Source organism: Littorina saxatilis, linkage group LG3 (assembly GCF_037325665.1).
Source record: "Littorina saxatilis isolate snail1 linkage group LG3, US_GU_Lsax_2.0, whole genome shotgun sequence".
Taxonomy (NCBI): Eukaryota; Metazoa; Mollusca; class Gastropoda; order Littorinimorpha; family Littorinidae; genus Littorina; species Littorina saxatilis.
In genome coordinates, this window is record NC_090247.1 from 45,522,737 (window position 1) to 45,550,396 (window position 27,660).

Sequence of the window (27,660 nt, forward strand, 5' to 3'; positions counted from 1 at the left end):
TGTTTTATTTTTCGAAAAAATTAACAGAAAATCCAATATTTAGATTATTTGTTTGAAATTTGGTATGGACACAGTTGAATGCACACACAGTTCATTTGCATCTTCAAATCAATCAGTCAATCAATACGATTGGGTGCCGAGGCTGTCAAGTCAGTAGGGGGTGTGACTGCCTTGAGCAGCAACAACTGCCCGGCACCTTCTGGGCATGGACTGGATCAGATGCCGGATATCTTGCTGTGGGATGGTGTCCCACTCCTCCTGAAGTGCCTGCAATAGATCGCGGTGATTTGCCGGCGCTTCTTCTCGCCTGCGCACACGTCTGTCCAATTCATCCCAGAGGTGTTATATCGGGTTCATGTCTGGCGACATGGATGGCCAGGGAAGCACCTGGACATGGTGGTCGGTGAGGAACTGGGTGGTGAGTCGTGCTGTGTGCGGGCGAGCGTTGTCCTGCTGGAATATGGCATCCTGGTCAGCCAGAAGAGGAAGGGTGTGTGGGCGCAGAATTTCCTCCACGTATCGCTGGGCAGTTATGCGCCCTTGGACGTGCACCAGGGTGCTCCTTCCAGCGGTATTGATCGCCCCCCACACCATGACGCCTCCACCACCATGAACGGGTGCCTCATCCACACAGTTGGGCGCGTAACGTTCGTTTACTCTCCGGTAGACCCTCCTCTGACCATCATGTCGCTGGAGCAGGAAGTAGGACTCGTCGCTGAACCACACGTGTCTCCAGTGATTCCGGACGGTCCAGCGAAGGTGCTGGTTGCCCCACTGCACTCGGTTCTGGCGATGGCGGCGGGTGAGGACAGCTCCTCTGTGAGGTCTGCGAGCTCTCAAACCAGCTTCATGCAGGCGGTTCCGCACGGTCTGGTCCGATAATCGGTGTGGCCCGGGGAGAGCCTGGACAGAAGATGAGGCCGACAGGAAACGATTCCGGAAGTGACAGAGCCGTATGAAGCGGTCGTGAGCAGCAGTTGTCGCCCTTGGTCTTCCCGCTCGTGGCAAGTCAGCAACGGAGCCAGTGGCTTGAAACCTGACCCACAGTCTACTGATGGTGCTCTGGGACACGTGGAAGTGCCTGGCGATTGCACTTTGACTTTGGCCTGCTTGTAAACGACCCAATGCAATTTGGCGGTCTTCTCTGCTCAATCGGGCCATCTTTCGTCGCTGAATTGTCGTCTGATTTCTTTGTGGCGAACAATCCGCTTTTATGGGTTTTGGAAGACATGGTGAGAGCTCAATATTCCCCGAGTTTCACGAGATTACACTGAAGCATGATGAGTGGTCATGCCAAATGAGCAATTTTGACATTGTAGCCACTGATAACGCATGCGTCACGTGCAGAGCTCACTTGTGGCAATGGACGAAAGGTCGACGACCAGATAAACATTTTCTGCAGTTTGGTGGATATCCTTGTAGCCATATAACTAAATTAACCAAATATTACAAGCTATGCGTTTCTTTTTTTGAACAGTATATTTACCTTCAGCTTCAAAAGTGGACTGTCTGCGAGGAAGTTTGAGAGTTTTGGTTCCCCTGGCGCTGTCTGCAGATTCTGTTGACCAACGCCGCTTTGCTGCTGCCATGTCTCCTGCATCATCTTCTGGAACTGAAACAGATTTTGTCCTATCATGTGACACAACACTTAACTCTTTTAATTTTACAATATACATTAAAAAATATTGCTGGCTTATTATTACAATGTAATCAAGAAAAGAAAATGCTTACAGGGTTCACCTTCATCACACGGAACACCAATCGGGTACACAAATATATAGAGGTTACAACACGAGTGGTTTTTTTATATGCAAGGGCGGATCTGGGGGGGGGGTTACACGGGTTACGTAACCCCCCCCACCCCCCCAAAAAAGAGGTAATTTATTGGCTCAGGATGCACCAGATAGCTCTATTTTGCTTCTTTCGATAAAAAAATTTTCCGGGGGAGCATGCCCCCGGACCCCCCTAGAGGCTTAGGCGCCGAAGGCGCCGTCAACTTGTATCTTCGCAGTCATTTTGTAACCCCCCCCTCCAAAGTGAATTGATCCGCCCTTGATATGGCTTGTATTTCAGTCAAGACCCAGCGGATGAATATCAAGGGAAACACGAGCCTTTGGCGAGTAAGTCCCTTTGATATTCCCGCTGGGTCTTGACTGAAATACAAGCCATATACAAAATCACGAGTGTTGTAACCTGTATATCCCTTGAAGACCTAAAAGACAAAGTGCGATGGAAACATTAAGCTTCAGTTGTTATTGTAAAGGCACGCCTGTTGATCTATGCCAAGTTCGTACATAATGACGTCGTCGCTGTGTCAGTTGAAAGCCTCTTACACTGATTTGACTGAACACCTAGTGGTTACAAACGCATCTACTGAGATCTTGGACAACTTCATCGTCTATAGGGCCTACTGCTCGGCAGAAGAGCTAGAAATACTCGCAAAATGCATTAAACAGCCTGTCCAGAGGACTGTCCTAGTCGATGATGTACCGATAAGAGCGTGTGTACCGAAAAGAGCACGCCTGTAACTTCATTGGCATGAGCATAGCCTGAAAATATTAGCAGTGCTGGTCGGACGGACTGGGTTTTTAACGATTGCTTCTGTTTTAGTTGAGAGAGCCGGCACCAACGAGCGCACACACTCACACACACACGGCTTGTCATGTTGATCACAAGAGAGAAATAGAACAGCGAATAGAAGGAAACAGATTACGTCCCCAGAATATGACGCGATGGACGACAGAAGTCATGAAATCTATGACGCTGTGATGATTGTCTCGGCAAAGAGAGTAGAAGCTGAGAAAGAGGGCCGATTCTCGGTTTTCGGTGTGTCCAGTGATGGGTGCGGCTCTGAGGAAATTGCGTGATAAGGCGGCTCTGGCAGCGTTGAAGGCAGTACACGCAGAGAAGAAAACAGTCAGAGATTTAACATGCAATACCACAAACTGGACAAAATACACGAATTGAAATCATCCTTTTGATTTTGGCAATTCCCACGATGAATAACATTGTTTGTTTGGTCGTTTGTTGTATACGTTTAATCAGCATTTGAGTGTGTTTCACGCGTTTGTGGTGGTGTATGTGTGTGTCAGTGGATGTATGTGTTGCGCGTGTCACTGATTATGTGCATGTCAGTGGATGTGTGTGGGACGGGCGCAGTGGCGTGGTGGTAAGACGTCGGCCTCCTAATCGGGAAGTCGTGAGCTCGAATCCCAGTCGATGCCGCCTGGTGGGTTAAGAGTGGAGATTTTTACGATCTCCCAGGTCAACTAATGTGCAGACCTGCTAGTGACTTAACCCCCTTCGTGTGTACACGCAAGCACAAGACCAAGTGCGCACGGAAAAGATCCTGTAATCCATGTCGGAGTTCGGTGGGTTATGAAAACACGAAAATACCCAGCATGCCTACTCAACGAAAGCGGAGTGAGCTGACTATGCTCTCAGAGTATAGTGTGGGGAACCCAAATGGGCAAACGAGCTCACACGTAACCAAAAACAATTCTGGAACGCTGAAGAAGAAGAAGAAGGATGTGTGTGTGTGGGTGTGGGCCCGGGTGTGGGTGTGTGTGTGTGGTAGATAAGTTTAAATAATTTATTATTGTGTCCAAAATCCCAGTGTGCTGTAACAGATTCAATCCGGCAGTGATCTCCTTCAGTTTCAAAACGTAAGCTTGCAAAATGTGTTTTGATTACTTTTGGATGATTGTGCAAAAACGAATACTTTCAACCAAAACAGATTTTTTTTAAATAATGTTGTGAATGTGTTTGCTGAATTAAAACTGTAGTCTTGATTTCTAGAAGACTGGCAGTGCTTGATGACATCAGTCTTCTTTATGAAACAGTACACTGATTACTGTAGAGCATTCAGAAAAACAATGCATAACAAAAATACAATACGACAGCAACAGAATACTGTGACCGAGTATCAATATTGTAAACATGTCTCTATAGCTCCAGTTGCAGTGCGTGTACACACACACACATATATACACACACACACCGTACACACTCACAGAGTACAGACGTACACATAGATAACACACGTGCATATAGAATAGAAAGGAACACACAGCCATCTCACGTAACACTAAGTTGTGTTTTGAGTGAAATGTCAGAATGCATTGCAATATAACTATCGAGAGATACCCGGCAAAACACACTGAAAACACTAGTTCCAAAAGGCAGGGAGGACCAGTTATCACGCAATTTCGTCACGGGAGTGGCCGGCAGCTGGCCTCACTCTGCACAGTCCAGAAAACCGAGAGTCGGCTCTCTTTCTCAGCTTCTACTATCTTTGGTCTTGGCAAGTCAAGACTAAAACTCAGCTATAGCACTGAACGACTCTCGCGCAAGTTCTCAAAACCGTGGTAATCCCTTGCACATCCAGTCGACAGGTACATGTGCATTTTGGAATGTCAAGGATGACAGAAAGTAGAGCTAGCTTTGATGTATTTGTTGCACCCTTATTTATCCACTATTTTATGTGTTATAAGAGTGCAATTGATACATCATATGATGTAACAATAATATTCTTAAAATACAAGAACTATACCTATAGTAGATTTACAGAGACAAAGAAGGGAGGTCATGGGATATATACATGTATATATATACTAGAGGAATACCCGGATTCGCCGGGATGATACCGTAGCTGTGATCAGAAGATCAAACTTTCTCATTAAGTATTCTTGCAAATACCGTACGTGATTGACGCCACACGAAGGAAGGGAGATAAACACGCAAAACACTGGAGAAGATAAGGAAGAGTTACTGGGAATGGATCTGAATGAATGAACAGAAAAACCAAAATCGGTTCACCGCGCCGCGCTTAGAGCACGTGTTCAAAATTTTCATCGACCAGATTGTGTACGGGGTCTACCTGAATATGCCCACCAAATTTGAAGCAGATCCATCAAGAACTTTGGCCATGCATCGCGAACAGACAGACAGTCGGACACACAATCCGTATATAGATATAGACTAGAGGAATACCCGGCTTTGCCGGGATGATACCGTAGCTGTGATCGGAAGATCAAACTTTCTCATTCAGTATTCTTGCAAATACCGTATGGGATTGACGCCACACGAAGGAAGGGAGATAAACGCGCAAAACACTGGAGAAGATAAGGAAGAGTTACTGGGAATGGATCTGAATGAATGAACAGAAAAACCAAAATCAGTTCACCGCGCCGCGCTTAGAGCACGTGTTCAAAATTTTCATCGACCAGATTGTGTCCGGGGTCTACCTGAATATGCCCACCAAATTTGAAGCAGATCCATCGAGAACTTTGGCCGTGCATCGCGAACTGACAGACAGACACACACAAGCCGTATATAGATATAGATATATATATACTACACTATGCTCTATTCCATTTTATGAGCTAAACTTGACCCCACTGTTACCTTGACATTTTAAGTCAACCAGGCTTTGGTCATTTAAAGGTTATCAAACCCAAAAAGTGTAATGAGTTTTAAAGCTGCAGCTGCAAAAACATGAAAGAAATTGACAAATTATTTTTTTTTAGAAACTTGAACCTTCTGTGACCTTGAAATTTGATGAGGGTCAACCAAATTTTGGGTGTGGAAAGTTTCAAAGCCCCAGCTTCAAAAACCCAGGGGTGGGACTCTCTTGTGATGAAAAAAGAGAAAATCCCTTTTTTCTAGGGGCAGGGTCCCCACTGGTTTTTAGAAACAAAATTCCATGACTTTTCCATGACTTTCCATGAGCCTCAATAACATTTTCCATGACTAGATCCACAGGTCGCCATTTCCGAACACGCAAACTTTTTATGTCTTGTCACTGCCAGTTTTGACACTGGCTTGCTTTGCACTGAATTTGAGTCAGTTTCTACGCAGTGTCTCTTCGACAAGCAAGTCAAGCATTTGCTACGCAGTCAGATTATCGGTAATGTTTGCTGGTCCTGTCATTTCACTAAACTGGACCAGCCACTGTTTGTATCCATCTGCACTTTCGTAAATTCCGTTTCGTAACCGTCACTGTGACTTGACGAACTGTCATTTTTTTCACCGCGATACACAGTTCATTGCGAAGATCTTCCTCGGTAATTCGTTCCAATTTCACATACTTTTTGTTGTCAACAAACAACTCGAAAGAAAGTTTCAAACTCATCATCCTCCATCTTGCTTGTCGAAGCGCTAAAGTACTTTATTGATGCAAAAACAAAAGCAGAAAACTTCGACGAAGCCGACTCAAATGCAGCGCAGACGACACGACGAGATAACGGAAGGAAGTGAGCCTCGCTTTGGCTCAAGTGCCGTTAAAAATACCGTTATTCTCGTATGCAAACGAGAAGTTGGTCAAACGAACAAGCCTTGTGCTGGCGACGCAAATCGCTACTGGCTGGCAAAGGGGTGGGTGGGGGGTGTTGATGAATGGCTTGGTAACGAAAATCGCCGCTGGCGTGCTGAAGGTTAATTTTTTTTCTTTCTTATTTTTGTTAAATTCCATGACTTTCCATGACTTGAATTGAAATTCCATGACTTTCCAGGCCTGAAAAATTAAAAATCAAATTCCATGACTTTCCAGGTTTTCCATGACCTGTACGAACCCTGCCCCCCCCACATTTTTTTCAAATGGTACATTAAAATCTGTGCAATCTGGTGCATTCTGAAAGTAAAATCGTACTTGTTTGCATCAGGTAAAAAAGACAAAACCCTAACCCCCCCCCCCCCCCCCAAAAAAAAAAAACCCACTAAAACAATCCTAACCAAACAACAACAAAAAACACTTTCACACAACAATGGTAACAGTGTAATGGTGCATATTTACGTAATGAACCATGTATCCATAATCCAATACTGGCAATAGTATGATCCAAGTGACGCCCCAATACATTGAAGCTCAAAATGGAAAATTTCAATAGTAAATTTTCATTTGATTAATATACTTACCCAATTCTCATAAATGCATTGACTTCAATCTCACATGCTAGATGTCGAAAAACTACTCAAATTACCTGCCCTTGCAAGGATGGTAACCAAGCTAAAAACAGACGCCATAGCCGTTGCTATGCCCTATCCCACCTGGTTACGCATAACCCACCGCGCACCACGTGAGCGCCGGCATCCGGAATAATCATTCGAGACTTCTCAAAAACCCTTAGGAAATTAAGTAGAGGGGATGGATGGGAGGGTATTAACTATGAAAATTGGGTAAGTATATCAATCAAATGAAAATTTACTATTGAAATTTTCCATTAAATTACATATTCTTACCCCAATTCTCATAAATGCAGATTGCTCCTAAAGGCGGAGGGAACTTACTAATGTCCCCGAGAGAACCTGTCCTGCAGAAACTAACGAGGGCAAGGAAATTGCCCCATCAAGTTAAGAGCAGGAGATGTCCACGAGGTAAAAAATTAATGAACACGTCATCAGACCTCCAAAGAGCTGTTGGCAAAACTTCGCATAGGCGACAGGAACACCAATAGCGAGAGAAGAACCCCAGGCTCTGGACTCCTGAACACCTGTAAAGGAACAGAGGGAGGACTGAACGCCCAACCCCCCCCCCCCCCCCCCCCCCCCCCCCGTGTTCAATAAGCCACCACTCATAGGACTGTCCTATGAAAGTAGCAACACCTCTTGTGAGAGTCAATAAAGAGAAGCCTCTTTCACTTATAGTGTAAAGAGATAAGAACATGAGCTTTTGGCTCTTAGTTCCAATTGACTGAGCGCAAATCAAAAAAGGATTTTAAAAACTCTAACCAGACAGTTAGAAAATACAAACCGCCCGGAGCGAGAATCCTCCCGAGAGGAGGGAATTAAACACCAGAAGAGATTGACCAGGTTTCTGATTCAAGGAAATCTGGCCGAAAAACCATGAAAAAACGGAACTATAAGCTCCAAGGCTACAACCTCCGGTAAACCCCAACAACGCATGTGCCTCACTGCCCTTCGGGGCTGAGGCCCAGAGTAAGAAGAACAAAGTCCTACGCGTTAAACAAGGGGACGCCTCTAAACCTCTAAAAACAAGGTCCTTTGATCATGCCCGCAAAAGCGCCATGAACATCAGAAGAGAGGCCTATTTGTTCCAAAGTAGCTGAGATAGCCAAGATGCCGGAACCTCCAAGAAGAGGCCAAGCTGCCCAGAGCCAAAAAGAAACAGAGGTGAATAACCACCTGGATTGAGAGAGGGGCGCTAAGGAGTTGCACCCCCGCTCTATACGCCAATGAGGCCAATGAGGGGCATACACAGAGAAAGTGGAGGACCTATGTGCTTCATGCACCAAGACCAGAGTCAAAACCCCCGATCTGTAACACAAACAGCACAACCTCCAGCCCTGTATGCAGATGACCCAACCCGTGTGCAAGCCCTGAGAGGTCCTGCTGAACGAGTCGGCCAGATTATAGAGCCGGCCGGGGAGAAATTCCCCTGAGAAATTGATTTAGTGTGAAAGAAACCCAATCAGAATCCCGTAAACTCTGTCTGACAGGGAGTGAGAACTTGCTCCTCCCTGCTAGTACACATAGGAAGCAACAGAAGTATTGTCCGTATACAACCGAACATGCCTGTATATAGCCAAAAAGAAAGGCTAGTAGACTGACAGCTACTGCTCCTAACTCCAGGCAATTGAGATGCCCAAGGAGTTGAGTCTACATCCACAGCCTCAAGACTGTAATTGCCAAAGTAGGCTCCCATCCAGACAGAGACGCATCCATGAAGCGGTCTAAGTCCGGGGGGGAACAAAGCTAGGGAAAACGCCCTGAGCGATCCAATTGGATTCCAGCCACCTACTCGCGTGGAGGAACCCACCCTGGAGGAGGACCCTCTTGTCCCAGACCTGTGAGGCCGAGTCCCAAAGAGACTTGAGGAAAGACTAGAGGGCCAGCATAGCCATCGATTCCGTCTGACCGAGGATCAAGGCTATAGCAAGGACCTCGCAGAGGTCTGCTCTCGTGCCAGTCTGGCAGTGATAAGAGCCTAAAGCCTCTCTATTCTCTCCTGTGAAGGACGAACCTTCCAAGAGACAGTGTCGAACGGCATGCCCGGGTAAAATACCTGGGATGGGGACAGCTCAGATTTTGCCTGGTTTACTGAGAACGCCAGGCAAAAAGCCTGGTTCAACACCATCTGAAAGTGCAGCTGGCAAGCTGATTGACTCTGATAAAAGATCAACCAGTCCCCGAGGTCGTCCAGAGACGAATAGCTCTCCAGAAACGGAGCCACTTCCTGTCTGCAGAAACACATAAGGAAGGCTCCTGTGAGAGCACAGGGGGAAATCTCAGCCAAAGCTGATACCTCTAGACCATGCCGTCCCACCTCCTCCGGAGAGGGAGGAGACACTGAACGAAACACCCACTTTGTGACCGGGAGCGCATCAATGCGCTGCTACTTGTCCATGAAGGAAGGGCAAGACTGAGGCTTCTGAGTAGGTTTTAACAAAACCCCGAAAAAAGCCTGACCCTTGCTTCCTGTAACCGGAGTGAAATCAAACCCCTTGAAAAGAAGGAGATCACACCTGGTGAAGACAGTGTGGGCATAGAACATCACTGACGAACACATCTGCTCGGTGATGACCCTAGCCAGAGCTGCCAGCAGCATGGCTATGGCCCTATCCGAGGCATCCTTCCTAAACCAAAAAGAGTCCAGGGAGGATAAGATGTCTCGTATGAGAGCACAGAGGAGAGTCTCAGCAAAAGCAGATAACTCTAGACCATGCCGTCCCACCTCCTCCAGAGAGGAGAGGGAGGAGTAACATCACGAAACCCCACGTTCCCTGTGGTCCATTTGTGAAGCCAGGAGACTAGTTCTGGCGGAGCGGAAAAACTAGGTCTGGATCAGATCCTAAGACAACCTATCTTCTTCCTCACTAAAAGTGAGAACGAAGCAGCCTGAAACCCAGAAGCCAGCCACTGGCTAACAGAAGGAGGAGCAGGACCATGCGCATGAAGCAGCGGGAAAGGTGTAGGCTGAAGACCACTACCCTGAGGTGCGGGTCAAACCAAGAGCTGCGACATGTGGTAGGCAATCACCGGAGACTCGGCAAATCGAAACGATTGCGAGTAAGCCCGCGTAAACCCAAAGTCATCCGCGGAAGAGAGACGCCCTGCTCTGAATCCGCCACCCCATCCGGGAAAAAGTAAGCTGCCCCAGCAGCCGCTTTTTGCATAGCAAGCCTACAAGCAGTAGGGAGCGCTACACACTCTCCCTCCTCAACCGAGTAGTCCGAATCCCGACCAGCAGTTGTGTCAAAACACAAAAGGAGGGGAGACGGGGGAGGCAGCGCACTAAAACTCCTGCTGATAACACCGCCAAGAGTGAGAGTGAAAAGCGTGATCAGTCTCTGCCTGCCAACCCAAACCGCCCACCTGACGTGAGGGGGGAGAGGGGTTGGCATGGGTGAAACCTAGGAAAATCAAATTGACTGAAATTTTTTTGAGGCAGGGGTCCAGGGGCCGAAAACGAATTTTGCATTATTCATTGTGATTTTGTGGCCTTTCCTGGCAAAAAAATACACTATCATGCAGGTCAAAAAAATACCTTCAGATTCTAATGATATGGTAAAAAGGGTAAACAAAATCAAAACAATTCACAGCAGTAATTATTTTTGTGTGTATCCTTTCACACTTGCATCTTCCAACACAACGACACAATTGATAACAATTAACATTGACAACAGCAATACTACATGAAATAGAAAGTGAACAACTGAACAACTGAAATAAAAGTTCGAAATATTTAATTATAAGAAGCAAACATTGCCAGACAGGCATTGAAATAAATGATGAAACAGAATGTAACACATGCAAACAGCATGATGTAGCACTGCACAAAGTAGCAACTAAGCAGTAGCATCTCTTATACAGTGGAACCCCTCTCTAAGACCCCCCCTCTCTAAGGACTACCCTGCCACAACGACCCATTTTTTTTTAACCGATGTGTTTCCTTATTATATAGTTGTCACCAGTGTAGCGACCACCCCGCTCTAACGTCTAAGGACCGACCTAACAGCTTGTGCAACGACTTTGTCAGACAAAGCCAAGACTCTCAGTCAGCATAACGCATCACTGACAAACCGGTTATAACCAGTTATAACCGTCTCGCGTAAGCAAAGGCACTAAACCGCTGCGAGGTGTGATGGTTGGGTGGGCTAAGTAAACATCACAAACCAATCATCGAGATCAAAGGCAGGTCCATTGTGATAGCTGGGTGGCCTTGTTAAAAGACACTGACCTTCTTCCCAGGGGTCATTGACCCAGTTTTAGCTACAGAGGTGGTTCCCCTTTCATATCTGAGAGAGGAAACACTTCCTGCACCCGGGTCAGTGACCGAGTTTAACCTATGGGGAGTTTAACCTATGGCGCGGTCTCTTTGATGTCTTGAGAGGAAACTTGGCCAGGGAGATCTGAGGGGAGTACATGAACCAAAACTGGTGGACACCATCGACAATGTCAAACATGAAATCGAAGCAGTTTGCTTGAGGAAACGGTCGTCAGCAACTCAAACTTTTCTGTTTTCTTTTTTTAAGAAAATCTGAGGTGACTTTCTTTGTGGCCCCCTGACCCCGCCCCCTCCCTCTTTAAGGAACCCCCTCCATAAGGACCGATTTTTGTCAACATTTTCAAGGTCGCTAGAGAGGGGTTCCACTGTAGTGCAAAGTTCTCAAGGAAAAGCACTTGTGTTTCAAGCACCAAACTTATCACACACAGTTTTAGTTTTCATGAACTCCAACCAGTCCCATCGCCATTTGTTGGCTAGACCAGCATCAAAAAGATTTGGTGCGTTTTCTGTCAAAACCGGCATCTTTGTCGCAGAAATCGTGTCACCACTTCGTAATGCCTGCCAAAACGCGAGAGAATTTTTTTTTTTTTTATCGTGATGCAGAGCGAATCCGAAAGCAAAGAAACCTCACCTACGGGGTTTACCGCGATCACGGGCAAAAGCGCTTCCGTTTCCGGGCAAACTGCAACCGGTTCACTATAGCAGTTCGAAAACGCGTTCCGCAAGTAGTTTCGGGGTTGTTTTTTGTTTTTGTTTTTTTGTTTTCAAAATTGCGGATTGACGGAATTTCCGTCAGACTATTTTTCAGTTTGACGGATTTCAGTCAATTGACGGGCTAGTTTCACCCATGGGTTGGTAGTTGGCACAGCGCCCTGCCGAGAAGGAGGGAGAGTGGGGGTACGAGACAAAGCCAAGCCCGGCCAGCCGTACCCCACCAGCTGTGCGAGAGAAGCATCCCAGTGCTGAGAACCAGTCTGCCTGGTTTGAGCCACGCCGCGCCCCGAGTGGGGAGGGGGGTGGTTCGTCACAGCAGTAACCCCTGGAGGGGGGAAAGACTGAATGAAAGACGCAACCGTAAACGGCCGTCCCCCACTCGTCCACCTCCTGTAGCCCCACCGCTCACCCACCCAGAGGAGGGGGGGGGGGTGACGGATGCTGGCTGAGGACAATAACCACTGGCAAGGCGATACTGTAGTCCCCCACAATCCATTGTGTCAGAACACAAAGAAAGGGAGACTGGAGAGTTAAGAGCATGTTCTGACTCTCCGCCTGCCACCGCCACCGCTCACCTACCCCAAGGGGGTAGAGGGGTAGGCAGCCGGCACAGCACCCTGCCGAGAACAAAGCAGAGCAAAGCTCATTGTTCCCCGACCGCTGTGCGAGATACCCTGCCGAGAACAAAGGAGAGCCAAGCTCATTGTTCCCCGACCGATGTGTGAAATACCCTGCCGAGAACAAAGGAGAGCCGAGCTCATTGTTCCCCGACCGCTGTGTGAAATACCCTGCCGAGAACAAAGGAGAGCCAAGCTCATTGTTCCCCGACCGCTGTGTGAAATACCCTGCCGAGAACAAAGGAGAGCCGAGCTCATTGTTCCCCGACCGATGTGCGAGAGACTGGTCCCAGCCGCCAAAACCGGTCTGACCAGTGCGGGCAGCTAACACAGCCCCCGCCCCAAATGGGACAGAGGAGGAGTATGTAACGTAGCCTGGAAAGGCCGTACGTGCCACCCCCGCTGTGATGACTCGCTTGAGCCACGCCGCGCCCCAGATGGGGAGGGGGGTGGCTCGTCACAGCAGTAAACCCCTGGAGGGGGGAGAGACGGGGTGAGAGACACAACCGTAAACGGCCGACCCCCACCCGTCCACCTGCTGACGTCCAGTAGCCCAACCGCCCACCCACCCCGAGGGGGGGAGGGGGGGGGGCGGTTGCCGGGCAAGGACAATAGAGGCATAGACTGAGAAGACAGTCCAACAGCACCCACCCGATCCCGCCCAGAGGGCGGGAAAGGGTGGGCCGCCGTCACAGCCCCCACCCGATCCTGCCCTGAGGGCGGGAAAGGGTGGGCCACTGACACAGCCCCCTGCCCCCATTGAGGCAGAGTGAGAACCAGCCCAGGTAAGGGGGCTGCATGCCCGACTCAGCTGTGCTAAAAGCAAGGAGAGCGGGCAGAGACAGGCGGGAAGCAGGCCCCCTCTCCCAAAGGAGAGAGTGCTCGTGAACAACCCAGTACTACCAGAGGCAGAAAGGGCTGAACCGAACTGGCCATTTGCACCAGACCACGGTGCGAAGCAGGAACACCCCCCCCATCCCCCAACACACTGAGAAATACCGGAGGTAATCAGAGTGGTCAGAGGCAGGTAGGGAGCAGGCCCCCCCTCCCAAAAGGAGAGGGTGCTCGCAAACAACCCAGAGCCACCAGAGGCATAAAAGGGCTGAACCAAACTGGCCATTTGCACCAGACCACGATGCGAAGCTGCCAAGGAGTACGCCGCCACAGTGGGCGGGCCGATTGTGCCTGAAACAGCTGAGAAATAAACACATATTTCATCGTTAAGTCCCCCGAAAGTGGAAGACACTGACTGGTTCTCCTAAAGAGGAGAGGAGGGCTGGGAAGAAAAAACGAAACCTTATCCGCACGAACAGCTACTACAAAAGTCGTACTACTCGAAGGGTCGATGACCCGCACAGAGGTTTCTAAAAAGGGCTAACAGCCTTATTCACTTCCTGCCTAGCCCTAAGTTACTGCTTGCTATCGGCCATCTTGAAAATGGGCGAAATCGTAGTCCACCAGAAAAGTAAATTTCTGAAGCGGCTGTAAACAAGCAGCTAACAAACAACAATTCAATTCAATTAAGTAGATGTGCAACGCCAAGGCACTGCATACCCCAGCGAAAGACAAACCTCTCTCTCTCTCAAACACACACACACACGAACACACATATACCCCAAGTTACACACGTACACACTCACTCACACGCACTCACTCACTCTCTCACACACACTTCATACACACAAAACACACCCCCATACGCACATAAAGACAGACGGACATACACACCTTTACAAACAAACACACATACACACACACATACACTTACGCACAAACCCACCCACCCACTCTCTCTCTTTCTCTCTTATACAGACACACACCCACACACACACACACACACACACACATGTACATACGCATGCATGTACGCGCGCACACACCCACAGACACACACATTGACTCACACAAATCTCATACACACAAAACACACACTCATACGCACATACACGGTCGGCCTAGTGGTAAGGCGTCCGCCCCGTGATCGGGAGGTCGTGGGTTAGAACCCAGGCCGGGTCATACCTAAGACTTTAAAATTGGCAATCTAGTGGCTGCTCCGCCTGGCGTCTGGCATTATGGGGTTAGTGCATGCTAGGACTGGTTGGTCCGGTGTCAGAATAATGTGACTGGGTGAGACATGAAGCCTGTGCTGCGACTTCTGCCTTGTGTGTGGCGCACGTTATACCTCAAAGCAGCACCGCCCTGATAATTATGGCCCTTCGTGGTCGGCTGGGCTTTAAGCAAACAAACAAACAAATACGCACATAGACAGATGGACACACACATCTTTACAAACAAACACATATACACACTCATACACACACAAACATACACACAAACTCATGCACACACACATGCACACACACACACACACACTCTTTCTCCCTCTCTCTGTCTAATTTCTTACACACACACACACACACACACATACACACACACACACGAGTACAGGCTCATGCACGCGCACACACACACACACACGCACACACACACACACACACTAACACTAACACATGTGCACAAAATGAACACACACACACACACACACACACCGCGCGAGAGAAAAAGACTACAGGGAGGCATGACGTCATGATGCATTAATTGACGTCAAAGACTTTTGACCGTGACGTAATCTTCTTACGCGAGCTTTATCCAGTCTTGGATAACCACACACAAATAGACTTGGAAACTACAGAATTTCTACCCGTCCAAAGCGGCCTTGGGTGGCGTTTGCTAAAAAAATGGGGGCGCCTATTGCACCCACCGTATTTTTGTTAGTATGGTCCCAATTTTTGGTGAACTTCCATCTTCAACTGTAGCCCGTAGCACGGGCACAAAGAATCCTTCTTTATCATGTATTATCGGTATGAAAATTTCTCAAGTCGATTACAGTACAGCGTTCGTGGGATACCTCCAGCTTCGCTGGGATAAAAAGGGCAGGTCTCACCAAAAGAAAGGCGAACAGATAAAGGCCCCCCCAAGCCCATTTCATTTCATTTTTTTCATTTCATTTTCATTACTTTATTGTCCCATCGCTGGGAAATTCGGGTCGCTTCCTCCCAGTGGAAAGCTAGCAGCAACGGAGTCGCGCTACCCAGGTGTCTGCGTGTTTAGGTGTATTCAGCCACCTGCACTTATGGCAGAATGACCAAGGTCTTTTACGTGCCATTGTGACAGGTCTGCCTACCCTCCAAGTGAAGCTTCAGGGACAAAGTTCTGTTGAAGATTAAAAGAAGTCGATTTTGCGCTTTGCGCAAAAGTCGAGGTTGCGCGAAGCGCAAGCGAGCTGGCTAGGGGGGTCCGGGGGCATGCCCCCCCGAAAAATTTTTTGGGCCAAAAGGACACAATTGGTGCAATCTGGTGTCATTTTACCCTAACATTGCCTTCAAATCATCTTGCCAAACTTGAACATTGTCACTGTAAATGTCACTGAAAAAATGAAATTCAAACTTACAATATTTACATTTTGTACAAGGTTTGGTGGTGTCACTGCATTCATTTGGAGCTGGCCTGAAGGGACCTGTAATAGGCACTCTTCATGTCTTTGAGCTCCTTGTTGGTGTAAACTCTATCCAGAGCTTCACCGGGTCTCAACTTGGCGACAACAAGTGCTTCGAGAGTGTCTTTTGCCATGCTGCCTCTAAAATCTGTCTTGTTCTTGCGGACCACCGAGAAAATCCTCTCGCAGTGTGCTGAAGAGTGTGGAATGGTGAGGATTGACAGCATGACCATTGGCAAGTGTTGGAACATTGACGCCATTTTTTCTTCGACCTTTTCTTCTTGCAAGAAGTTGACGCGCATGAGTATTACTATTAGCTACAAAAAGCTGCTCGGCAATGATCAAAGGCATTGTGATAGCTGGGTGGCCTTGTTAAAAGACACGACCTTCTTCCCAGGGGTCAATGACCCAGTTTTTGCCATGAGAGGTTGTTCCCCTGTCATATCTGAGAGAGGAAACACTTCCTGCATCGGGGTCAGTGACCGGTCAGTGACTGAGTTTAACAGAGTGGAAATCTGTGTGTGCGGCCAGATCAAAGGCAGGGCAGTACCTAGTGGGGTCAGTGACCGGTCAGTGACCGAGTTTAACAGAGTGGAAATCTGTGTGTGCGGCCAGATCAAAGGCAGGGCAGTATACCTAGTAGCTGAAGGCAATCTCTATCGCTCACACTGTTGTGAGCGTGTTTGGAATTTTTTTGAGTTTTCGGGACGCATTTCGAACATCCGTATTTTCCGGAACACTTGATAAAATTTATTGATTTCCGGGACAAATACGGAAATTCCGTAACGGTAGGCAGACCTGTTGTGATAACACGGGGGTGGGACATTGCTTCCGTCTCTGGGTCTGCACATAAAGTTGACCCGTGTCCGTCCCGGCCCGAATTCGAACCTGCGACCTTCCGATCACAAGTCCAGTGCTCTACCAACTGAGCTACCGGTACCTCTGGACAAATGGAACCACATAGGGACGCAGGACTTGATTGATGTAGCGGTCTGCATTGACACCATTCCCACGACTTTGGCCGACGTTCTGAAAGACGACAGGTCCCACAAAGACAAGGGCTAGGGAAGGCCAAGTGAGCAGACGAATTCCGCACGTCTGATGTGTGTCGTCGAAAGTCGAGAATGATTATTCCGGATGCCGGCGCTCACGTGGTGCGCGGTGGGTTATGGGTAACCAGGTGGGACAGGGCATAGCAACGGCTATGGCGTCTGTTTTTAGCTTGGTTACCACCCTTGCAAGGGCAGGTAATTTGAGTAGTTTTTCGACATCTAGCATGTGAGATTGAAGTCAATGCATTTATGAGAATTGGGGTAAGAATATGTAATTTAATTACTGTTATTACTGTTAGTTATCAGGAGTTTTCAGTCAGCACAATTTAACTCTCAAGCCTCCAGTGTTCTGTTCCATCTTTACTTCTCTCCATATCATTCAGTCAACAAGTTATAGATACTGTGATAAATTCTCCAATAAGTTCTTTATCAACCTGACCAATCCCATCTCCACTTGTTTTTCAAACTTTCATCCAATGTTGAACATTTGCTTCGTTCGACAAAGTCTTTGCGGTGCGCCATTTTGTTTCGCAAACCGGAAAGGCAAAGGCAAAGACTGTACCAAATACGATTCCGAACTGTTTGAGAAATAAATGCCGTTTGAGAATGAAATCGTTAAATATCATTTGACACGGAAAAATAAATTACTCCAGCGGAATTCGTAAGTTGTGTCCACGGAAATCCGCGGATTCGCGGAAGAGTCCCACCCCTGAAAACCTGATAATGAGGTGTTTTTTTTAACAGACGGACAGACGAACAGCCGCCCAAACAAGACAAACACTGCTAATTTCTAAAACTCACTTGAAATAAGTCAGCACTAGAAATAGAAATAACAACTAAGACTCCCAAAATCAAGAGAGCATAAAAAAGACAAATGAACTATACTCAGAGGCAAAAGAAACGCAAATGCTGCAGTGAAGATGGGTTACCCATGAATTTTAATGTCGAATTAATTATTTCGGGTTAACCATAACAAGGAAACGAATTGACCGATACAAAAACCATACGAAAAAGTGTATTGGGATGAGAGCATGACGTGCCATGTTCCACTGAACACTGTTTGAAGACTGTTGAAAGTCAATAGCGTGTTGCTCCTCCCTGGGCGTTGATGACTGTGGCGCACCTCCGGTACATGGAGAGGACGAGGTGATTAATTTGCTGCTGAGGGACCTGAGCCCACACCTGGGTCACGGCAGCACGCAGTTCTGCTGCTGTGCGGGGGGTCTCCGGGCAAGGGCATTAATCCTTCTTTGCATGATGTCCCAAAAGTGTTCGATTGGGTTGAGATCCGGAGATCGAGCAGGATGAGGCAGAATGTTCACGCTGTTGTGACGCAACCTGTCCTGGGTAGCACGTGGAGTATGGGGATGGGCATTGTCTTGCTGGAACAGGCAGTTCCGGTACCTCTGGACAAATGGAACCACATAGGGACGCAGGACTTGATTGATGTAGCGGTCTGCATTGACACCATTCCCACGACTTTGGCCGACGTTCTGAAAGACGACAGGTCCCACTCGCTAATTGACACCAATGGCGCCCCATATCATGACGCTGGCACCTCCCCATCGATCATGCTGCAGGATGTTATTGTTAGCAAACCGCTGTCCAGGTCTTCGCCAGATCCGGACACGCCCATCGCCAGGTTCCAGGCAAAAGCGCTTCTCGTCCGAAAAAAGAACCCTCCGCCAGTCCCGATGGCGCCGGTGGGCATGCTGCTGGGCCCAGGATAGACGATCCAGGCGATGCAGAGCTGTCAAGACAGGACGTCGAGCAGGACGCCGATTTACCAGGTTCTGCCCACCAAGGCGTCGGCGTAGAGTTCTGGCACTGACGGGTTGTCCATGCACCCCAAATGTGTTACGGGCTGTGTTGGCGGCAGTTTCGAATGCATCTCACTGGTGTTGATGGACAAGATGGCGATCTTGTCGGGCTGTTGTTACCCGGGGTCTGCCACGTCCTGGTAAGTCGCAGATACTGTTAGTGGCATGAAAACGTTGCTGCAGGCGATAAACCGTGGTGACATTTACTCCAAATGCCCTAGCAACTTGCTGAACTGATTGTCTGGCATCAAGTCTCCCGATCGCCTGTTGGCACTGATCTGGTGATAGTCTCGGCATCGCGCCTGTGTCGCAGAAATGAATGTTGTAACAGTTTTGTGAGTACGGTACAGCTTGCCTGAACACTCTGAACACGAAAAGCTGCTTTTCCACATTGTGCATGTGCTGAAAGTGGTCCCCATGACGGTTTGGGATCCCCGTCAACAAGACCTCACGTGTGACCCAGATAACGGCAAACACGGTTCTGACAAGATAAGACCGCTAAAACAACACGTGCAGAACATGCTAGTATCATTATTGTCTTTTTATTTCAAGTCCATAACGGTTTAATTAACGCATCCTTTATTTGCGTTTCTTTTGTCTCCGAGTTTACATAGGTCCAAGCTCCTTGCGTCACACAGCTAAAACTCCAAAAGGTACACTCCTTTTTGTGAAGATCTGACCACCCCTCTACCTGGACACATACCAAATATCAACTCCCTGACTGCTTGCTGTGGCTTTTTAAGAAATTAATTCATCAAAACATTTCAACTGTGCACAGAGAGCACTTAGGCTGTTCATTTTTGGTATGTGACCAAATAAAGGCATGGATGCAGACCTGTTTACCCCCATAAGTGTTTTGGAGTAATGCTCAGCCCCCAAAATAGTAATCCTGGCACAAAAATAGTAATCATCCAGCATTCGTCGCCAATTACAACGCACATGACAACTGTGTCTGCGAAACGCAATCATGCACATATATCCATCATTCACAAACAAAACACATCAGTCAGTTTTTGTAGTCATAATTTCAAAGAAGATCACATCAAAAGCACATGCATCACTGATTCTTTTTCTTTTGCTCGTAGTAGGCCTTTTTCAGTGTGTCAAGCGCTTCTCTACTGTACTTGCGCTTGCCGAATGAGTGAGGGCGAGACTTCACCACAAGAAGGCTCTCCAGCGTCTCATCAGACAGACATGATCTCTGGTCAGTCCTGTGCTTTTTCACCCCATTTTGCCATTGAAAAAAACAATGCCAAACATGTAAATTAATTAAAAAAATTTAAAAAATTTTAAAAAAATGTACATTTTTTTTTAAACATTTTTATCATTTATGAAAATCGTAGTCTTGACACGAATAGCGGAATCGCGTATTTTTTGCAGAAAATCGTAATAAATTACGCCAAAATCGTAAGGGTAAACAGGTCTGTGGATGGTCTTATCTCATGTAAAAGCTTGGCCAGATCTGAGACAGTGAGCCGAACTATTTACATAGGCCATTAAACTTGTTTTTGGACACATTTTGTGTACGTGTACTTGGCTTCTCACTAAGATCCAACTGAATGCATATATGTGCCCATTGACACAAACAAATGTGAGGGGGGAAAAGAAAACATATCCCGCTCAGATTCAACCAAATACTGTACCTACCTCACTCACAAAAGTGTAAGATGGAAACACACACACACACACACAATAACAAATATCAGGGATGTCGTTAGGCGTCGGACATAGACCGATTAAGAGGCTCAAATGTCCGATTCACATAGCCGCATGGCGGTCAGATGTCCTATCGTTTTGAACTGAGCGCTGGCATTGTCCGATAAGGACTCAATTCCTTCGGACAGCGCGATATTCGTTAATGTTCCTTTCAAGATACACATTTTCAAAAAGCGACCAAGCACTCTCGCGTACAGGTGCACTGAAGTTGTGCAGTGCGGATCTTGCGTTTGGGTGGCACCCGTCTGCAGCACATTAAAGTTAGGAGTATGGGAGACAACTCCAACTGACTAAGTCTTGCGTCTGCTTTTGCTTTCAGTTCGAGACATTTTGACGAAGCGCACTGATTTATGCCACCGAAAAATAAAACTAAAGCCTGCCAAAGTTCAACAAAAGCTAAACATGTTTGGCTATTCAATGGCATCCTGTGCTACATTAGGGTCAACAAGTCGCGTAAGGCAAAAATACAACATTTAGTCAAGTAGCTGTCGAACTCACAGAATGAAACTGAATGCAATGCAACGCAGCAAGACGGTATACTCGTAGCATCGTCAGTCCACCGCTCATGGCAAAGGCAGTGAAATTGACAAGAAGAGCGGGGTAGTAGTTGCGCTGAGAAGGATAGCACGCTTTTCTGTACCTCTCTTCGTTTTAACTATCTGAGCGTGTTTTCAATCCAAACATATCATATCTATATGTTTTTGGAATCAGGAACCAACAAGGAATAAGATGAAAGTGTTTTTAAATTGATTTCGAAAATTTTATTTTAATCATAATTTTTATATTTTTAATTTTCAGAGCTTGTTTTTAATCCAAATATAACATATTTATATGTTTTTGGAATCAGAAAATGATGGAGAATAAGATGAACGTAAATTTGGATCGTTTTATAAAAAAACATTTTTTTTAACAATTTTCAGATTTTTAATGACCAAAGTCATTAATTAATTTTTAAGCCACCAAGCTGAAATGCAATACCGAAGTCCGGGCTTCGTCGGAGATTACTTGACCAAAATTTCAACCAATTTGGTTGAAAAATGAGAGCGTGACAGTGCCGCCTCAACTTTCACGAAAAGCCGGATATGACGTCATCAAAGACATTTATCAAAAAAATGAAAAAAACGTCTGAGGATATCATACCCAGGAACTCTCATGTCAAATTTCATAAAGATCGGTCCAGTAGTTTAGTCTGAATCGCTCTACACACACACACAGACACACACACATACACCACGACCCTCGTCTCGATTCCCCCCTCTATGTTAAAACATTTAGTCAAAACTTGACTAAATGTAAAAACAGGGGGGAACACGGCGAGCGTCATTCTTGAAAATAAAAAAATTCTGACGTCCTATTGAAATTTCTGAAAGGGGTCAAATGTCTTATTGATGCTGAAGAGCTAGGACATTTGTCCTATAGGTATGAATTTGTAGCAACATCCCTGAAATATATATATCAGATAGTACAGATAAACTGTTGACCAGAGAGAAAATCAAATTGTCATTAAGAAGAAATGGCTCACTGTGTGAGGTGGATGCTGGCATGAATGCAGAGCGCATTCGCTGACACTTGAGACAGGGACCTGAGAGGGGGTGGCTGGACAGCAGGTTCTCACAGGCTCCCAGCTCCTCCAGGAAACTTTCCAAGTAGGACCAGAAAGTGGACACCCGTTCCACCGACACCAGGCTCTTGCTGTAAGTCTTGCCTTGGAAGGTGGCTGAAACAAACTCACCTGATAACAACCAGCAACATGAACGGCAAAAGATGGCTTAGTTCTATCGGTTCTTGTCTGAGATACTGGAAAGACTGAGGATTTGTCGACTTCAGCAGCTACATGTATTTACACTTCTGATAAAAGCATTCGAACACAATTTAATACCTAAAATATTGTCTGGTATGTTTTTATTTCAATTTGAAAACGAAAATATCTCCATTACACTTATATGTTTTATAAAACTAAAAATACAGTTGCAAATTGATGGTAAAACAGTGCTTAAAAGTGGGACATGTGGTGGGCACCCCTGGGAACACGTTTACTTTGTGGCTGAATACTTATCAAAATCAATATGTGTGTACATGGAACGTATATCAAAAAGTTTTTTTCATTATCTGTTTGCATGGAATGTCATGAAATAACCATTGAGCCGTTAAATTTGGTCTGGAAAATGATGTTTTGTCTCCACTTCACTCGATACAGAGACATGACAAACGTGTAGGCGCAATTTATGAAGCAATGTACAAGGTTGTCGTCACCAAGACTGAGACTGGTCTTTTTTGCACAGAATCAAATGACGACATTTATAACAAATGACGTCATTATCAAGATTGGTACATGATGTATTATTGTGCATAATTTCTTTGTGATCCGTTGTGTTTTCGTAAAGATACAGTGTATTTAGTCATGTAAGCGAGAGACACTAGCCTAAAAAATGGCGGCAAAAAGCACATTTTCAGAGAAGGATTTTCGATCCTACATCAAAATAAGAACGGCACTTGGTAAAACGGCCGGTGACATACTTGAAGAGCTGAGAACTGTAAGCCCAGGCACAGCACCATCTCGCGCGACAGTTTTTCGGTGGGCAAAGCATTTCTCAACAGGGAAAACGTCTGTGGAAGATGCAAGGGGAAAAGTGAAGAAACCACCTGTAACCGACAATAAAATGGTGTCCCATGTGCAACGGTTAGTTGATGAAGATCCCCGAGTGAGCAGTCATTTTATCGCCGAAACACTGGACATTTCGTTGTCGTCTGTCTTGAGAATTTCAAAACACAAACTTGGATACACAAAGGTGTGCGCGCGATGGGTACCACATTTCCTCACTGAAGAGAAGAAGAGGTGTAGGGTTACGTTTGCCCAACGGCTACTCAAGATATACGACGGATGTGATCAAAAACGCTTGGATGAGATCGTGACTGGAGACGAAACTTGGGTGTACTTCTTTGAGCCAAAAAGAAAAGCTCAAAACAAAGCATGGATAAAAAAAGGTGCCAATGCCCCTCGGATCGTGCGAAAAAGTCGCTCCGGCAAGAAGGTTTTATACACAATATTTTATAACACAAAGGGCGTCATTTTTCAAAAACCACGCGAAAAAGGCAGAAGCATCACTGGGGTGTACTACAGTAGAACCTCCCTATTAAGACCTCCCAAAATCAAGTCTTAATAGGGAGGGCCTAGGGGTCTTAATAGGGAGGCTGAACCAAGACCTGAAGGACAGACAGCTAGTGTAAAATGTAAATAAAACTCCTTAATGATGTTTCAGTTCTTTTTTAATGCCACGATTGCCAGCTCAACACATTATTGCATTTGAACAGTTTTCTTGCTTGTTTAATCAAGCCACGTAACTACTCGTGGGTTAAGGTTTGAAATAAACAAACTCAGGTCGAACGAAAGCAGCGGTCCCAAAACATGCACATCGATGTCGATACCAGCTACTAATCATAGTCATACGATACCCAGCAACGATTTGGTTGAAAAAGAAAAGTGTCCCAAACGCAAGGAACAAAACGAATAAGAACCGCGGCAGTGTGTTGAAACTGATGTAAAATTGTAGCCAAAAGCGTCAGTTTTCACGATGAAACTTGACTCACTCATTCAACTTGGGGACAACTGCACTACGGACTGTCCACAGAGTTGAGTAATTTAGGACACGTACTCCACTACTCACCTTCAAACTTCACTGACGGGATTCTGAGAATGTATTGATTCAAACGAACGCCGCGTGGTTGTATATCGCGTCATTCGTTCACGGATCGGGGAAAACCAAGAACAATTCCAGATTTCAAAACCCATGTTCGTCGGCCGCCATTGTTAGCTAGACCGAAAATGTTACACACGCTTTGCATACGTACATCGCAAAATGACATGACGTCACCACAACTTTCGGTTTTGGTTCGATGATCGGATTGCTTTCATAACGTTTCTGAAACTTTGCGTGTTTAAAAGGTAGGAGTTCCTGCACAGTTCTTTGCTAAATGAAACAGACATCTGGCCAATGACCTTTATCTATTCAAAATAAAGTACGTCACGTTGATAGTCGTCGTCGGCTTCTGTGGCGCACCCGCCAACCACCAACCCAGGCGGGTTATCCAGATCCAGATCCAGTCGCGAATATGTCAACAGGGGAAATAACGCTTGCGGAGAATGGAGCCTATTTGAGCAGACGACATCGCAGTTGCGATGTGCTCGTCAACTGTTTGCTCAATTTCCAAAACAATATCAAGGTTTGCACAGTTTTGAACTTCTTCTTGGGAATAACAAAGTCGCATTTGACCATGATTTGTCAGTCGTATGTCGGGTTAAGGAGGTAGTCGTAGTACAGAGGATGTAAACAGAGTAAAAAGGATCGGTCATGAAATTTAAAGTCCTAACTTAGAGGAAGTCGTAATAAGGAAGGTCTTAATAGGGAGGCTCTACTGTACAAGGAAAAAGTTCTTGCTGGCATCGTTCGTTACTACAAGAGAGCCAGACCAACTACAGGATTGAAAGGGATCAAATTACTTCATGATAACGCACCTGCTCACAAATCCAAGGTGGTGAAAGAGTACCTGGAGGAAGAAAACTTTGAAACTTTGCCACATCCTCCCTACTCTCCTGATCTTGCACCCTGTGACTTTTTTTTGTTTCCTCATCTGAAAAGACAATTGGCTGGGCGTCGATTTGACAGTCGATCAGCCCTCGGATCGGCTGTTTTCCAGTGTCTGAACCAGGTGCCAAAAAACGACTTCAAACGGTCATTTCTTGACTGGGTCCAACGACTTAAACTGTGTGTAGCCGCTAAGGGAGAATACTTCGAGGGTTTGAAATAAAAAACAACTGCATCATCTAAAGATTTCCCGGTTTTTGAGACCAGTCCCAGTCTTGGTGACGACAACCTTGTATGTCGTATTACTTTCTCAGTTGTAATTTTATGAACAAGAATTGTCAAATTGACAGTCATACATTGTCAGATTTTTTTTCTGCGGAGATTCCTTTGAAACTGGCATGGAAGGTTTCTGCCTGTAACACATGCAATGTGCATGTGTAATAAGCGTGTTGTGTTGTTTACAGTGCCAAACTGCACAAACTAATCTCTTTTGTGGTACGTTACTACATGTATCGGTTAAACACTTTTGTGTGGTCACATGACAAACCTCATGTCAGGTTTTACTAACAAACTGTCTTCGTCTTCATTCGACTCGAGTGTAAAGAAACGTCATTCAGCAGGTCTTGCTGGCTTTTTTGTCACATTTCCCATGCTTACTTGTTTTCAATATCACTCTAGGGTAAGTACTCCATTTCTAAGTGATCAGATGAGAATGACTACCCCCCGCGGGTTAGGGGGAGTCCCATATTGGTTGGGACGAGAAAGAATTTACCCGATGCTAACCAGCATGTCGTAAGAGGCGACTAACAGGTTCTGTTTCTCCTTTTACCCTTGTTAAGTGTTTCTTGTATAGAATATAGTCAATGTTTGTAAAGATTTTAGTCAAGCAGTATGTAAGAAATGTTACGTCCTTTGTACTGGAAACTTGCATTCTCCCAGTAAGGTCATATATTGTACTACGTTGCAAGCCCCTGGAGCAATTTTTTGATTAGTGCTTTTGTGAACAAAAAACAATTAACAAGTGGCTCTATCCCATCTCCCCCCCTTTCCCCGTCGCGATATAACCTTCGTGGTTGAAAACGACGTTAAACACCAAATAAAGAAAGAAAGAAATGAGAATCCAAAATTTTATAAATAAATTTTCATTTAATTAATATACTTACCCAACTCACAAATAGCAATTAACTCTAGTTCAGTGCTGGTAACGCTGTACGCATCCCCTTGGTAACAAGGGAGACCACTCTAAAAAAGAAAGTGATCAATCCCATAATGCCAGACTATTGCTAGTCCGACTTCTGTATGTGTGCGCATACGCCGCCATATTATCATTCCAAAACGAAGCCCAACTCACTCTTTTTTAGACCCCAGTACCAACCACAGCGGGGAGGCGGGAAGGAATAAACGTTGTGAGTTGGGTAAGTATATTAATTAAATGAAAATTTATTTATAAAATTTTGGATTAATTAAATTACATATCTTTACCCAACTCACAAATAGCAGATTGCTACTATAGGTGGCGGGTACTTACCAAAAATCAAAGAAGAAGGACTTGTCCTGCGGCTACCATAGCAGGTAGCGCAAAACTGCCGTCCCGTCTCAAGGAGGAGATGTCTCTGAGATAATAACTCAGGAAGACATCCTCTAATTACCAATAGGCCGCCTCCAATACAACAGCCATACGGCCTGATCGGAGCACTGCCACAGAGGAGGCCCATGCCCTTGCCTCATGAGTTCTTGCCGAAGTCAGGGGAAGAACCGCCCTAACCTCTCCGGACTGAGTATGCCACCAGGCATACGCTTGTCTGATCAATGTGGAGACCCACTTGGTTAAAGTCACTTTCGCCATGTCTTTGCACCTTGCTGTATTGAGCGAAATGAAAAGCAATTTTTGACTTTCTGAACGAATGAACTGCGTTCGAGACAAGTAACTGCTGAGAGTTCTAACTGGACAGTTAACGATGTCGGGGTCTCCAGGAGCAAGAATGTTGCTCAAGGCAGGAATGTTAATGACAGGTGAAATTTGGCCCGGTTTCTGATTTTTAGCTAAAAATTCTGGCCTGAATTTGAGAGATATAGAACCATCTTTTTCGGTTGAAATATCTTTAGCTAAGCCGGATAATGCATGAACCTCACTTCCTCTATGAGACGTAGCGAGCAAAGTTAGAAAAACTGCCTTGCGTGTCAAGTTAGCCAAACTAGTTGACTGTATCGGTTCAACCTCGTTAGAAGCCAAATATCTCAAAATATCTGCCCTTTAATTCAATGATCTAATAAGATCAGTGAAAGTCAGAAAAATATTCGAAACTCGCAATATTCAAATGACTAAACCTGACTCTAAAGGAGCCAAAATATTGCTTCATAAATTGAAAATGCAATTGGAAGCTAGTTTTCCCCGTTTTCCGCATAAACTGCCTGAA

General features: G+C 46.0%; 1 protein-coding gene across 2 annotated transcripts in view; it reads right to left on the minus strand.

Moving 5' to 3' along the window:
- LOC138960791 (polycomb protein SCMH1-like) overlaps positions 1 to 27,660 on the minus strand; it is a 103,668-nt gene that overhangs the window by 19,814 nt on the left and 56,194 nt on the right. Inside the window, exons 9-10 of one of the 2 annotated variants that reach the window (XM_070332443.1) lie at positions 22,183 to 22,377; positions 1,487 to 1,612 (exon numbers count right to left, since the gene is read on the minus strand). In XM_070332443.1, coding sequence (XP_070188544.1) covers positions 1,487 to 1,612; positions 22,183 to 22,377 — 321 coding nt within the window. Of the gene's footprint in view, positions 1 to 1,486; positions 1,613 to 15,939; positions 20,156 to 22,182; positions 22,378 to 27,660 lie in introns of those variants that run through there. The other variant, XM_070332444.1, reaches the window with a different exon arrangement.